Here is a 14,382-nt window from a genome sequence, read left to right as displayed (position 1 = left end):
CTATTGATGGACTCCCCAAGGGTGCCACTATCAAATGATTCGGTGTATATGTCATAAAGGTCTTTGGTGACCCACTCAATATTGGTTTTGTAAAACTCAGCAGGAAGTCCATCGGAGCTTGGGGCCTTATCATCCTTGAGGGCTTTAATGGCATCAACAATTTCTGTCATTGAGATTTTGGTCTTGAGAGGAAGAGCTTCAGCCTCAGAGATTCTTTTTGGGATAATGTTACTGCACCTATTTCTAGCCTCTTTTGAGGCTTCACTATCTTCCAAGGTAAAGAGGGTTTTATAAAACATTTCAAAAGCATCTTTGATCTCATTGATGTTCAGGAGTTCCTTATCCTCAACTATGATTATGTCAATTTTTTCTCTATTTTGTTTTTGTTTAAGGAGATTGAAGAAGACTTTAGAGCCTTTATCTCCAAATTTGAGCCAATGATTATGTGCTCTGATGAGGGCACCCTTGATTTTGACCTATTGATGTTTCCTAAGAATGTCTCTAGCCTGAGCTACCCATTCTGCCAAGATAGAGGAGGAAGGATGTAATTGTATTTCATGCTCCAAGGAGTGGAGCCGATTAGTGAGAGTTTTTTCCACAAGCCTGAGATCCTTGGCTTTCTTCTGGCCTATAGTTTGGAATATTTTTTGCCAAGAGGAGACATTTTTGTTCCATCTGAGGGTGTGGCATTGGGGATGTTGAGAGTGCATGTTAAAGAGTCTAACCATTTTAATGGCAGTTAGGGCATCCTTGTCATTTAGCAGGGAGGTATTAAGGATAAACTTCCTATTGAGAGCATTGTTGTTAGGGATGGAGTTCCTAGTATTGATGACAGCAATGATATGGAAATGGTTAGATAAGGTTACTGGTAGAACAACCACCAAGTTCCCCAAGTGGTTAGGGGAGAAGGAGAAGAAATTTTTATTAACATAGAACCTGTCTAATTTGGAGTAAATTCAGTTGGGGCCTTGTTGAAAGTTGTGTTGGCATTACAGTAAGAAAGATTGTTGATATTCAATAAGGATATTGAGAAGGTTGTTGAAGATTATTGATATAACTGAAGAAGGATGATAGCTATCTTTATAAAATTATTTTGTCATTGATGTCAAGAAATTGATTATCTGATTTAGTATGATGTTGCCATATCTTGAGAAGATTGATTAGAAAAGAATTAAGATGTCGGTAAAAGACACAGAAAGAATGTGATGAATAAAGGGAGGAATAAGTTATTCAATGGGCAACTATTATCGAGTTAGACAATGATGAGATCATGATGTTTAGATTGTTTTGATATCGTACATACGTTGTTGATTGTAAGGTTAATACTATATTATGCAACCGAGCAATGAACCTACTCAGTAAACCCTAAGGTTATTGATATCGGTTAATGAAGGCGAAATGTCTACCAAGTTAAGTTTAGTATTTACTGAGTTGCAACCGAGTTATGATAGTGCGCATGAGATGGATAAAAGCATTATTTAATGAGGGACAATGATTAGCTGGAGATGTATAAATGATTGGTATGTCATCAATGAAGTTTGTTAAGGATCTATGGCAAAGGAAAATTAGCAGGAAGATCTACAGCACAGATTGAACCACAATAACCTTATGCAAGTTCCAAGAAGGGAATGCAAGTCCCGAGGTAAGGTAAAACATTTTTAGATTGGAAGGATACATTGAACCTGGTCAAGTTTGAAGATTTGATGGCTAAGATTGATCATGGGAAATGTGATCAAGGAGATTTAGTGGTTAGCAATTGTTTATAAATAGGACATTGTTAATAAACAATGTATGCAGGCAAGTGTATGCACAGGGATGCTACATAGTGATTACCGAGCACATAATCTTGAAGACCTGTTTGAATAATAGAGTAGAAAGCCCAGCAGAGGGACAAGATAAGTCCTATGACTAGATTGTTTTGAGCAAAATGGAATCTGCTTTAGCATTTTAGATGTGAAGTTGCAGATAGAATTTTATTATTGTTATTTTGTAAGTGACAGAAAATCTCTTAACCAAGTGGACCTAACAGTCTTATATGTAAACCCTCTAGCAAGGTAACATTCTGAGTGAGTGTTTGAAATCCTTTAACAAGGTCACTTCTAACAAAGTGAAGATTCTAACAGATCTGAGGGAAATCCCTTAACCAGGTCACATCTATCAATGTGTTTGTAATCTTTAACAGGATTTGCTTTTAATCGAGCATACTCTAGAAGAGCATATTTCTTAGTGGGTCCGAAATCCCACAGTGGTTTTTCCCTATTTGAGTTTCCACATTAAATTTTGTGTTATGAGTGTTATTATGATTATGTGTTCATAAGTTTGCAGATTTAGCAGCTTTTGGTTAAGTTGTTGAAATATAAGTTACCGAGGTTGAATCTGTTGATTTTATTGTAAGTTTAAGTTTGTATGATTCACCCCCCCTCTCATCTTGTTAGCTATTGACATCAGCTATTTACATTAAGTATCAAAACTAACAATTGGTATCAAAGTGTAGGACTCCGGAAGAAAAAGTTTAAAGGTACTTGAGGCAAAGATCCGAAGATGTATAAAAGGGATGCACCGAAGCTGAATAGGTCAAGTTTCTCCACATGGCAGAAAAGGATGAAGCTGCATTTATCAGAAATTGGAGAATATGCAAGATATTATCTGGAGAATTATTACATTGCACCGAGCACCAACCCTATGACCTTGGAAGAGATTAAGGCAAAGCAGGAACATATTCAAGCTATGATTGAAATAACATCAGCATTGACCAACTTAGAGTTTACTGATCTAGAAGGCTGCAATGATGCAAAAGCAATGTGGACTAAGCTCATATCTGTATATGGAGGTGACGAACATGTTCAAAGAGAAAAAGTAGATAGTCTAAGAGGACAACTTGAATCCATGAAGATGAATGAAGGTGAGAACATAACCCAATACAGTACAAGACTAAAGGAGATTGTCAATCAAATTAAAGGAGCAGGTGGAACTATTGAAGAAAAGGATATAACAAGTAAGTTGTTGAGAACCCTTCTACCAGCTTATGCTATTTGAGTCTTTGCAATCAATGAATTGAGGTCTGTCCCTAACATGCCAGTTTCTTTGGATGCTACTATTGGTAAGCTACATGCATTTGAGTTAAGTAATTTTGATAAAAGTGGGTCTTCGGTAAATAAAGTAGAATCTGCATTCAGTTCTTTTCATATTGGTGAATCTGATGATTACAATGATAGAATGAATAAGTACTCTGAAGGGGATCACAGTGGAGCAAGTGAAAGATTTTGCAAGAACATGGAAAAAGTGCACAAACTGTATGAGGAAATCAAGAAGCAAAAAGAATTTGAAGCATTATTAGCCAGAAGGTTACCTAGAGGAAAAGGTAAGTATAAAGGAAAGCTACCTTTAAAATGTTTCAATTGTGATAAAATAGGACATATGGCTTCTAACTGCCCTGACAAAGAATCTAGTGAAAAAAGACAATACCGAGATAACAGGCAGAAAGATAACAAATACAGAGGACACCGAGACTTCAGAAGGAGAGATAGAAAGACATGTCTAGTAGCAGATGAGGAATCCAACGATGACGAATCTGATGAAACTGATACTGAGGAAGTTGTTTATGTGGCTATTAAAGATGGATCTGATGAGGAAAGGTATGAAGAAAAATCCCTAATATCTCACATAAATAATAATAATTCTTGGATCATAGACAGTGGATGCTCACATCATATGATAGGTGATAAACACAAGTTTGTTAAATTAGAAGACTATTATGGAGGCTATGTAAGATTTGGTAATGATGTACCATGTCCGGTAAAAGGTAAAGGATCTATAACACTTCTTGACAATGCTAAATGTGATGATGTATACTGGGTTGAAGGTTTGAAATACAATTTGTTGAGTGTAGCATAGCTAAACAATATAGGATACCAAATAGAATTTTAGAAAGGAATTGTCAAAGTTCATGACAAACATGGAAAGTTAGCTGCTACCGGGACACAAACAAAAGGTAATACATTTCATCTTGACTCAACTTGGAACAAGTGTCTTTATGCAAAGATAGATGATACCTGGCTATGGCATAAAAGGTTTTGTCATGTAAATTTTGATAATCTGATCAAAATAAGTAAGAAGCACAGAGTAAGAGGACTACCGAGTCTTGAAAAACCTGAGAATGCTATAGGATGCCAGATGGGTAAGATGACAAGATCAAGCTTTACAAGTAAGTCCTACACTTCTAAAGGAATTTTAGATCTAGTACACACCGATCTTTGTGGTCCTATGAAAGTTCAAAGTAATTATGGTGATAAATATTTCATATTATTTGTGGATGATTACTCAAGGATGATGCCAGTTATGTTTTTAAAAGAAAAATCAGAAGCTTTTCAAATGTTCAAATGGTACAAGGCAAGAGTTGAAAATGAAATAGGAAGACAACTGAAATGTCTTAGATCTGATAGAGGAGGAGAATTCACTTTTGATGAATTTAACTTATACTGCAATGATCATGGTATAAAGAGGCAAGTATTTGCACCGAGAACACCTCAGCAAAATGGGATAGCCGAGAGAAGAAATAGATCAATTGCGGATTGTGCAAGAACCCTGATGATAGAAAAGAAGGTACCTCAAACATTTTGGAGAGAAACAATCAGCACTGCAGTTTACACCCTAAACCGAGTTCAACTGAAGAAAGGAACTATGAAGACACCATATGAGATCTAGTATGACAAGAAACCTAATGTAAGTTACTTTAAAATCTGTGGAAGTAGATGCTATGTTCACAAAGATGACAAAAATGGAAAGTTTGATTAGAAAAGTGAAGAAGGAACATTTCTTGGTTATTCCTCTAGAAGTAAAGTATTTAAATGTCTAATCAAATCATCTAACAAAATAGTGGAAAGTGCAAATGTGAAAATTGATGAATTTGCAGAAAGAAATGATGAAGGAAATTCCAAAGAACCAGAAGATTATGAAGAATTTGTTTATGTTCAACCGAGAAGTCCTACCGAGAAAGCTACTGAAGAAAATGAAGATAATGTCCAATTACCGAGTGATGAAGAAGATCATACAGAACCTACCGAGCCTATATTGGCCAAATATGTTAGAAGACATCATGCATCAAGTCAGATTATAGGAGATAAAGATGAACCAATGATGACAAGAAACAAACTGAGACATAACACACGTCTGATTTCTAAATTTGAACCAAGAATAGTAAAAGAGGCATTTAACAGTGAAGATTGGGTAAATGTTATGGCAGAAGAAATTGATCAAATCAAGAAGAATGACACATGGACACTAATCCCAAGACCAAAGGACAAAAATATAATCGGTACTAAGTGGATTTTTAGAAACAAGCTAAATGAAAAAGGTGAGGTCATTCGCAACAAAGCAAGACTAGTTTGCAAAGGTTATGCTCAAGAAGAAGGAATAGATTATGGTGAGACTTTTGCACCTGTGGCTAGACTTGAGGGAGTAAGAACATTGTTGGCATATGCTACTTTCAAAAATTTCAAGGTATATCAAATGGATGTTAAATCTGCATTTTTGAATGGTATACGAGAAGAAGAATTTTCCATTGAACAACTTGAAGGATTTGTTGAAGACAGGAGTAAAGATCAGGTATGCAAACTAAACAAAGCCTTATATGGTCTGAAACAAGCACCTAGAGCATGGTATGAAAGATTGCACTCTTATTTAATCAAGATTGGTTTTATAAGGACAAGTGAAAACAACAATATGTACATGAAGAAAGATGAGGACAATGGAATACTGATCTCAGCCATATTTGTTGATGACATTATATTTTGTGGTAATGACTCCTTATGCAAGAACTTTGGAAATGAAATGTGCAAAGAATTTGAGATGTCACTAATCGGTGAGATAAAGTATTTTATAGGTTTACAGATATTGCAAATGAAAGATGAGATTTTTATTACTCAATCCAAGTGCATAAAGGAAATCTTGAAGAAATTTGGAATGGAGGATTCTAAACCAGTAAGTACTCCTATGACTACTAACTATAAATTATTAAAGAATGACGAATCTGCATCTGTTGATGAGACACTTTACCGATCTATGATTGGTAAATTGCAATATGTTGTGCATAGTAGACCGGATATAGCACATGCAGTAGGTATTGTAGCAAGATTCTCTGTAGATCCCAAGGAAACCCATATGACAGCAATCAAGGGAATTTTCAGATACTTGAGAGGCACTGAAGATTATGGCTTAGTATATGAAAAGAGAAATAATTTTGATTTAAAGTTTATACTGATGCTGATTAGGCAGACAACATAGATGATAGGAAAAGCACAAGTGGTGGAGATTTCTTTTTGGGAGAAAGACTAGTAAGTTGGCTTAGCAAGAAACAAGGATGTATTTCTCAATCTACAACAAAAGCTGAATATGTTGCTGCAGCATTGAATTGTACCAATATAGCATGGATCAAACAATTGTTGGAAGGTATAAATGAGAACGTTACTGAACTAGTAACTATATTTTGTATCATTAAAGTATCATTATCTCAGAGAAGAAGTTCAAGAGAAGAAAGTTGTGCTGGAATATATCAGTTCAAAGGAGCAATTAGCAGACATCTTCACAAAGCCAAGGGACACTTTTGAGTATCTCAGAAGCAAGTAAGGGGTCCTACCCCTATCTTCTACTCACTAACCGAGTTCGGTGAAAGCATCAATTCGATGAATCTACAAAATATTATGTGTGGATTGATGCTGATTTATGCACTTTACAAGGTTTTCTAAAGGTGTGTGGGAAAAATGAATAGAGACAAGTTGATTTGACTGAGACTGAGATGTTACACAGCAAAGCAAATCACTTCATAGAGGAAGAAATCATGATTTAGTTCTTTTACTTTTTGGCATTGTTGTCAAAGGGGAAGAAGACTAAATGGTTGAAAGACTAAATGGTTGATTGCGTGGTAAAGCCCTGAATGATGGAAATAACAGATGACTAATGACAGGGGGAGTATATTGCAAAATGGAGAAGACTTCACAAGACAACAGATCAAGGATAAAAGGAGAAGTCTACCAGCAATTTGAATCTGAATCAATTTGAATATCTTGTTGGTATTACCATTTAATTGTTGGTTTTGCCATCAATGCCAAAGGGGGAGATTGTTGGCATTACAGTAAGAAAGATTGTTGATATTCAATAAGGATATTGAGAAGGTTGTTGAAGATTATTGATATAATTGAAGAAGGATGATAACTATCTTTATAAAATTATTTTCTCATTGATGTCAAGAAATTGATTATCTGATTTAGTATGATGTTGCCATATCTTGAGAAGATTGATTAGAAGAGAATTAAGATGTCGGTAAAAGACACAGAAAGAATGTGATGAATAAAGGAACGAATAAGTTATTCAATGGGCAACTATTACCGAGTTAGACAATGATGAGATCATGATGTTTAGATTGTTTTGATATCCTACATATGTTGTTGATTGTAAGGTTAATACTATATTATGCAACTGAGCAATGAACCTAGTCGGTAAACCCTAAGGAACCTAGTCGGTAAACCCTAAGGTTATCGATATCGGTTAATGAAGGCGAAATGTCTACCGAGTAAAGTTTAGTATTTACCGAGTTGCAACTGAGTTATGACAGTGCGCATGGGATGGATAAAAGCATTATTTAGTGAAGGACAATGATTAGCTGGAGATGTATAAATGATTGGTATACCGTGAATGAAGTTTGTTAAGGATCTATGGCAAAGGAAAATTGGTAGGAAGATCTACAGTGCAGATTGAACCGCAATAACCTTATGCAAGTTCTAGGAAGGGAATGCAAGTCCTAAGGTAAGGTAAAACATTTTCAGATCGGAAGGATACATTGAACCTGGTCAAGTTTGAAGATCTGATGGCTAAGATTGATCATGGGAAATGTGATCAAGGAGATTCAGCGGTTAGCAATTGTTTATAAATAAGAAATTGTTAATAAACAATGTATGCGGGCAAGTGTATGCATGGGGATGCTACATAGTGATTACCGAGCACATAAGCTTGAAGACCTGTTTGAATAAAAGAGTAGAAAGCCCAGCAGAGGGACAAGATAAGACCTATGACTAGATTGTTTTGAGCAAAAAGGAATCTGCTTTAGCATTTTAGATATGAAGTTGCAGATAGATTTTTATTACTGTTATTTTGTAAGTGACAGAAAATCTCTTAACCGAGTGGACTTAACAGTCTTATATGTAAACCCTCTAGCAAGGTAACATTCTAAGTGAGTGTTTGAAATCCTTTACCAAGGTCACTTCTAACAAAGTGAAGATCCTAACAGATCTAAGGGAAGTCCCTTAACCGGGTCACATCTAGCAATGTGTTTGTAATCTTTAACGGGATTTTCTTTTAAACGAGCATACTCTAGAAGAGTATATTTCTTAGTGGGTCCGAAATCCCACAGTGGTTTTTTCCTATTTGGGTTTCCACATTAAATCTGGTATTATGAGTGTTATTATGATTATGTGTTCATAAGTTTGCAAGTTTAGTAGTTTTTGGTTAAGTTACTGAAGTATAAGTTGTTGATGTTGAATCAGTTGATTTTATGGAAGTTTAAGTTTGTATGATTCACCCCCCCCTCTCATCTTGTTAGTTATTGGCATCAGCTCTTTACATTAAGTATCATAACTAACAAGTTGCACCAAGTGTACCATAGGGCAGAGGATTTAGATTTGCAGCCCTCAAGGGGGTCAAATAGCTACATGTGATGTTTAAATCTATCCTAGGGAGGTTTCTCTTGGCACTTCCATTCGAAAGGGATACCCCTGGCCTTATCATTTTGGTTTTCAATCATGTTAAAGTCTCCAGCCTTGACCCAGGGGATACTTGGAAGGGCTGCTAGCCAATTCCAGAGGGACACTCTTTCCCTATGATCATTAGGTGCATATATAGAACATACCCCAAAACAGGAGCCTTTGATATCCAAGGAGGCCCAAGCCACTCTATTACAAGGGGAGACACCCCTATCCCTAATGTGATTTTCCCACTTAGGTTTAATGAGGAGACCAACTCCACCCTTTCCCTTAGGATGATTGGTGCATATTTTGATCACATCTCTCCAAATAAAATCAAGCGCAGTGTCAAGGGAGAACTCAACAGATTTAAGCTCTTGAAGCATCAAGAAATCTAGATGTTTATGACAATTCAGAAACCTCTTAATAACAAACTTTCTATTAGGCAACTTCAAGCCGCTAATATTCCATGAGATGTATTTCATGAGAAAAAGGGATTAAGAGGGACTGTTTGGGAGACCATTTTGATCTCCAGACTTTTTCTTCTTTTTGGAGCCAAAGGGCCTGCCTTTCTTTTTAGCCATGGAGGAACCTTTCATGAGGTCATCCTCTTCCTCACTAAGCTCAGTTAGCTCAGTTTTACCATCTGCAATTTCTACAATGTTCGAACCAGGTACTTGGGAGCCTGGAAAGCCAAGGAGCATTGAGCTAGACTTAATGTCCTCTAGTCCCTTATTAGCATAAATGACTTCAATAATATGGTTGTCCTTATTTCATTTAGCAGAGATGCAGTCGTGGGGTTGGAGGTGTTAACATCAGGGGTAGCCTCTGCAAATAATATGGATTCAGATCATTTGGGGGTCCTAGACCTGAGCACCATTTTTGCAAGGTTATCACTCATGCTAGCATCACCAGCACCACGATCAGGCTTCTCTAAAATTTTAACCATATTTTTAACCAGGGAGGTGGTCGGAGTTTGTGAAGCTTTTAGTATGTCATCATTCATAGTGATGAGGTATTTGCTACTAGTAGTCAACTGATTAGCAGTTTGATCACCCACTCGGATTTGATTTAAGGCGAGTTGTTGGGCATTCTTTTGCCTCCGCTTTCTTGATGTGACTATTTGAAAACAATCAGAAGGCGAATCCTCAGAAATTTTGGAGGGAACGGAAGCAGGGTTGAGGGGTTCGATAGTGGTGTCAACAATCATTGGATTTAATTCAACAGGGATGAGGCTAGGAGCCGAGCTTAGGGAGGGATCATCTTTAGGGTTGATATTATTTCCAACAGAATGAAGGTTGCTTGGGTTAGGGATCGACTCCTTATCGGAGCTAGGGTTTTTAGATGTTCCTGCTAGGTTAGTGTTATTTTTTTGTTTCTTACGGTTGGTGATTAGGTAGTTCTTCCAAAGATGCCCTTCTTTTTTGCACAAAAAATAGGCGTTCAGTCCTCCAAGTATTTCAATAGGGTAAACAAATGTTTCATCACCAATGTTAAGGTTTAGTAGAGGAGGGATGTCAACCCTAGGTTTAATGGATATAAGTATTCTTGCATCAAGGTTAGGGACTAAATGCGTTGTTTCATCAACCCGAATTATTCTCCCAAATGTTTCCAATACCTGGGGAAGAAAGCACCATAGGAAGGGAGGGACATCCTTAAGGATGACCCATCTAGGGCTTGAGAGCGCAAGAACTTCCTCATTGACAGCCTCTGAAGACCAGGCTAGGGCACGAAAGGAGGTGTTCGCAACAATCTAGTATTGTCTTTTAAGAATTTCAACCTAGGATTCATGATTATTAAAAAACATAATATACAGACCTTTCTGGACTTGCCTACAGAATGAAATCTTAAGGCCTAACTTCAAACTCCAAAGATTATGAAACCAATCATCTAGGAATTTCCTAGGCGGGCATTTCTCAATATTAACTCAAGCGAAAAAAATTGCAGTATCGCTTAACCTAGTTTATTTGGAAACAATTTATTTCAACATTTCATCGTTTGGCGAAATGGAGAAAGAATTCAAGGGTACAGTAGGGCTCTTACCTTCCTCACTGAGTCGTTCGCCTCCAGGAGTCTTAAAAAATCTCGCACTAGGGTGGACTCCGTGGGCAGACGAAACAACAATCTCAACAAAGGTTTTCTTTCGATTTTAGTGAGCCTACTCAGAAGGTTTAGCAGTCTCGGCAAATGTTTTTGTTTGGCTTGAATGAGCCTGCTTGGTGGGTTGAGGAGAATTAATGGCAGCGCTATCAGACATAGGCTCCATTAGGAGCTACAGAGGAGTCACACGAGCGACCAGAGGTGTGATTAATGGTTAGGTTAACATGCAGAAAAAATACATTAAGTGCCAAGAAGAAAGTAAATGCAAAATAGTAATAAGGGCACAGAGTAAATGCAAAACAATAATAAGGGCACGGAGAGAAGATGCAAACCACGTGGAGGAGATTAACTCCTCCACATCCTTGCAGAGTTGGCCATGTCAGACAATGCCAGTGATGTTGGAGAGCACGCAGTTCGCGAAAAATGCTCCAAAAAATATCGCTCCAAAAATCGCTCCAAAATCCGCTCCAGAATTCGCAGTCCAAAATTTCGCAGTCCAAATATATTTCACAGTCAAATTTGCAGACCCAATTTCGCAGTCCAGAATTCGTAGTCCAATTTTTCGCAGTCCAGAATTCAATCTTTAATATAAATTAAGTTTTCTGACGATGCTGAAATTTGAACGCACGATGTTCCCCTCCTTCGCGTTTCGACTGTATGAGCCATTTTCTTTATTTTTGTTATAATTGCCTCCAAAATATATGAGGGTTGTGCTTTTAGGACCAACCCACACCTCTCTTATCAAGTTCACACATATTTCCTTTTTTTATCATATCAAATATGTCATTGTATTTACTTTATTTTTCCATCCTAAACTCCCTAAAAGATATCATTGTATTTCCTTATAATTGCATAAGCCTCAAGAGAGATTTTTAATAGAAAACGAAATAATCCAAAATGCTTGAATCATTACATATTTCATTAATGAATATCACATGAATCTATTAATAAACTCAAGAAATTATATATAAGCATGACATACAAGTATATAACCCTTATAATTTTCCTTGTAATGAATGATTTTTCCATGTATTTGTCTTTTACTCTTCTTCTAGCTATAAATGGTTTGCCTTTCCTCCATCAGCAAGATGACAGCCTGATTTTTTTTATTGGATATATGACTTATTTTATTATCAATGTCTAAAAACAAGTGATCCGATAAATTAATTGGATTGGAAAAAATGAGAGAAAATTTCCACTTACTTTTCAAGTGGAATACAAATGCATCTTGAATAGAGCTTAAGCCCCTCCCATAAGACCCATGCCTAAGAATAGAGAAATATCTGTATACGGCAAGACAGATTGTGAAAGAATAGAGAAATATCTATATACGGCAAGACAGATTGTGTGGTGGGAATAAGTAAACGGGACGGGCATACTTACGTCTTTGACCGCAACTAGAACCATCCAGAAACCACCAGTATCTTCAACACACGGCTGTAAAAATACCGACACTTTCGACCTCTTCCTCTGCTGCAATTTCTCTGGAGCAGGAATTTAATGGCAGACGAAATTAACAAGCCTCTGAAAAAAGTGTGTGTGACTGGAGCAGCGGGATACATCGGATCATGGTTAGTCAAAAATCTGTTAGAAAGGGGCTACATCGTCAACGCCACTCTTCGAGATCCAGGTAAGCGAATAAAATAAAAACTAACAATATAGTGAAAAAGTTATTTATTAAAGCGTCCCAGTTGTATATGCGTTGATGATATACAGGGGATGAGACAAAATCTGGGCCTTTGTTGAAGCTGCCCGGAGCAGAAGAAAGGCTTAAGCTCTTTAAAGCTGATTTGTGTTTAGAGGGCAGTTTTGATTCTGCAGTGGAGGGTTGTCATGGAGTTTTTCATGTGGCAAGTCCCATGGATTTTACAAAACCTAATCCGGTAAGCAGATGAAATCAGTTTTCCCGTCTTTGTTCATCTGAGGAATTGAATCTTTTTCTAAGACATTCTAGAATGGATCTTGCTTTACAGGATGATTTTATTGTACCTGCTGTAAATGGGGTACATAATGTTATGAAAGCTTGCGTAAGAGCTGAATCTGTTAGGCGTGTAATTTTCACTTCATCAGTTTCAGCTGCTTCTCCAATGAATGACAAGGGGGAATTCACCCAGATGTGCCTTGATGAAAGGTGTTGGAGCCCCATAAATTTCCTTAAATCTCAGACAAATAAGGTAGCTTGGTATATGTTGGCTAAGACCTTAGCAGAACAAGAGGCCCTTAAATATGGCCTTAATAATAACATTGAGGTGGTGACCATCCTACCAAGTGTGGTGATTGGGCCTTGGTTTACAACTACGTCTAATCTTTCATCTGCTCAAATAATATTAGCCCTGATTGGAGGTATAAATATTTGTGTGTTTATTAATAATTATTGTAGGATTCTCTCTAGTTCTAATGTGACCTCATTTAACAGGAAATGATGGATCTTATGAAGTGCTCAAGTTCACGGAATTCATGGTGGGATCTATACCAATTGTTCATATCGATGATACTTGTAATGCCCACATATTCTTGATGGAACATACTGAAGCTCAAAATCGCAGGAAATGATGGATCTTATGAAGTGCTCAAGTTCACGGAATTCATGGTGGGATCTATACCAATTGTTCATATCGATGATACTTGTAATGCCCACATATTCTTGATGGAACATACTGAAGCTCAAAATCGTTATGTTTGTGCATCTGACTCAATGAGTCTTAAGTGTCTCAAAGATTTCATTTTCAAACATTATCCACAATGCAGGAACTCTATCAAGTAAGCAATTAATTTTTATTACAATTTTGAGGTTATCTTAGGGAATCTTTAATTACAAGAATGTTTCTAATTTTTTAATTGTGTTTGGTATAGGTTGGATGAGGATGATGCACTTCATATATGTTTGCCAGTTTCATCAAAAAAGTTGTTGGATATGGGCTTCTCTTATAAGTATCAATTACGAGAGGCTCTTGATGAGACTATAGAATGTTTTATAAAGAATGGACTGTTGGAGTTGTAATCTAACATGTGGATTGCTTTATCAATAAGTTGTAATTCATAGTACTTGATTAACAAAGTGTTATAAATGAAAACTAATTTTTATTGACGTGTTTGTTGAAATAATTTAAAGAATTGAAATATATATTAATTTAAACAAGATAAGAGTTTAATGCTATGAGATTTCCACAATCTATGTTATATTCTTATGAAATTTTCTAGATTCGATTGTGTGTATTTTTTTCCCATCGAGATTTCGAATCACACTTTGTGATTCATCATCGGGATGAAAAGAATTCCAAAGAAATGAAAGATATTGAGTTTTAATAGGATTTAATAGGAAACAAAATAGTCCAAAAAGCTTTGATAATTACAAGTTTTGGAGTGAATACCCACCTAAATTCAAATTAATTGACTCAAGGCATTACATATAACCATGACATATAAGTTATATAACCCTTATAATTTTCCTTGTATTTCATAATTTTAACCTTACCATCTTATAAAGTGTTCAACTCTATATTTGTCTTTTCCTTTGTTCTAGCTATTAAGTGTTTCTTTTTCCTCTATC

The 14,382-nt window shown here is 36.4% G+C and overlaps 1 protein-coding gene across 1 annotated transcript; it reads left to right on the top strand.

Moving 5' to 3' along the window:
* Window positions 1-12,145: 12,145 nt before the first annotated feature.
* Window positions 12,146-13,920, top strand: LOC131072086 (putative anthocyanidin reductase). Its single transcript, XM_059218490.1, has 6 exons — window positions 12,146-12,462; window positions 12,549-12,715; window positions 12,806-13,175; window positions 13,249-13,269; window positions 13,388-13,592; window positions 13,686-13,920. The coding sequence occupies exons 1-6, from the start codon at window positions 12,333-12,335 to the stop codon at window positions 13,831-13,833; spliced, it is 1,041 nt and encodes a 346-aa protein (XP_059074473.1). The 5' UTR covers window positions 12,146-12,332; the 3' UTR covers window positions 13,834-13,920.
* The last annotated feature ends 462 nt before the right edge of the window (window positions 13,921-14,382 follow it).

This window comes from Cryptomeria japonica, chromosome 3 (genome assembly GCF_030272615.1).
Source record: "Cryptomeria japonica chromosome 3, Sugi_1.0, whole genome shotgun sequence".
Classification (NCBI taxonomy): domain Eukaryota; kingdom Viridiplantae; phylum Streptophyta; class Pinopsida; order Cupressales; family Cupressaceae; genus Cryptomeria; species Cryptomeria japonica.
The sequence above is the reverse complement of the archived record's forward strand: the minus strand, read 5'-3'. Positions and strand labels throughout refer to the sequence as shown.

Coding starts and splice junctions, on each gene's coding strand:
- LOC131072086 (XM_059218490.1), top strand. CDS start 12,333: ATGGCAGACGAAATTAACAAGCCTCTGAAAAAAGTGTGTGTGACTGGA. Junction 12,463..12,548: donor CGCCACTCTTCGAGATCCAG/GTAAGCGAATAA, acceptor GATGATATACAG/GGGATGAGACAAAATCTGGG. Junction 12,716..12,805: donor ATTTTACAAAACCTAATCCG/GTAAGCAGATGA, acceptor CTTGCTTTACAG/GATGATTTTATTGTACCTGC.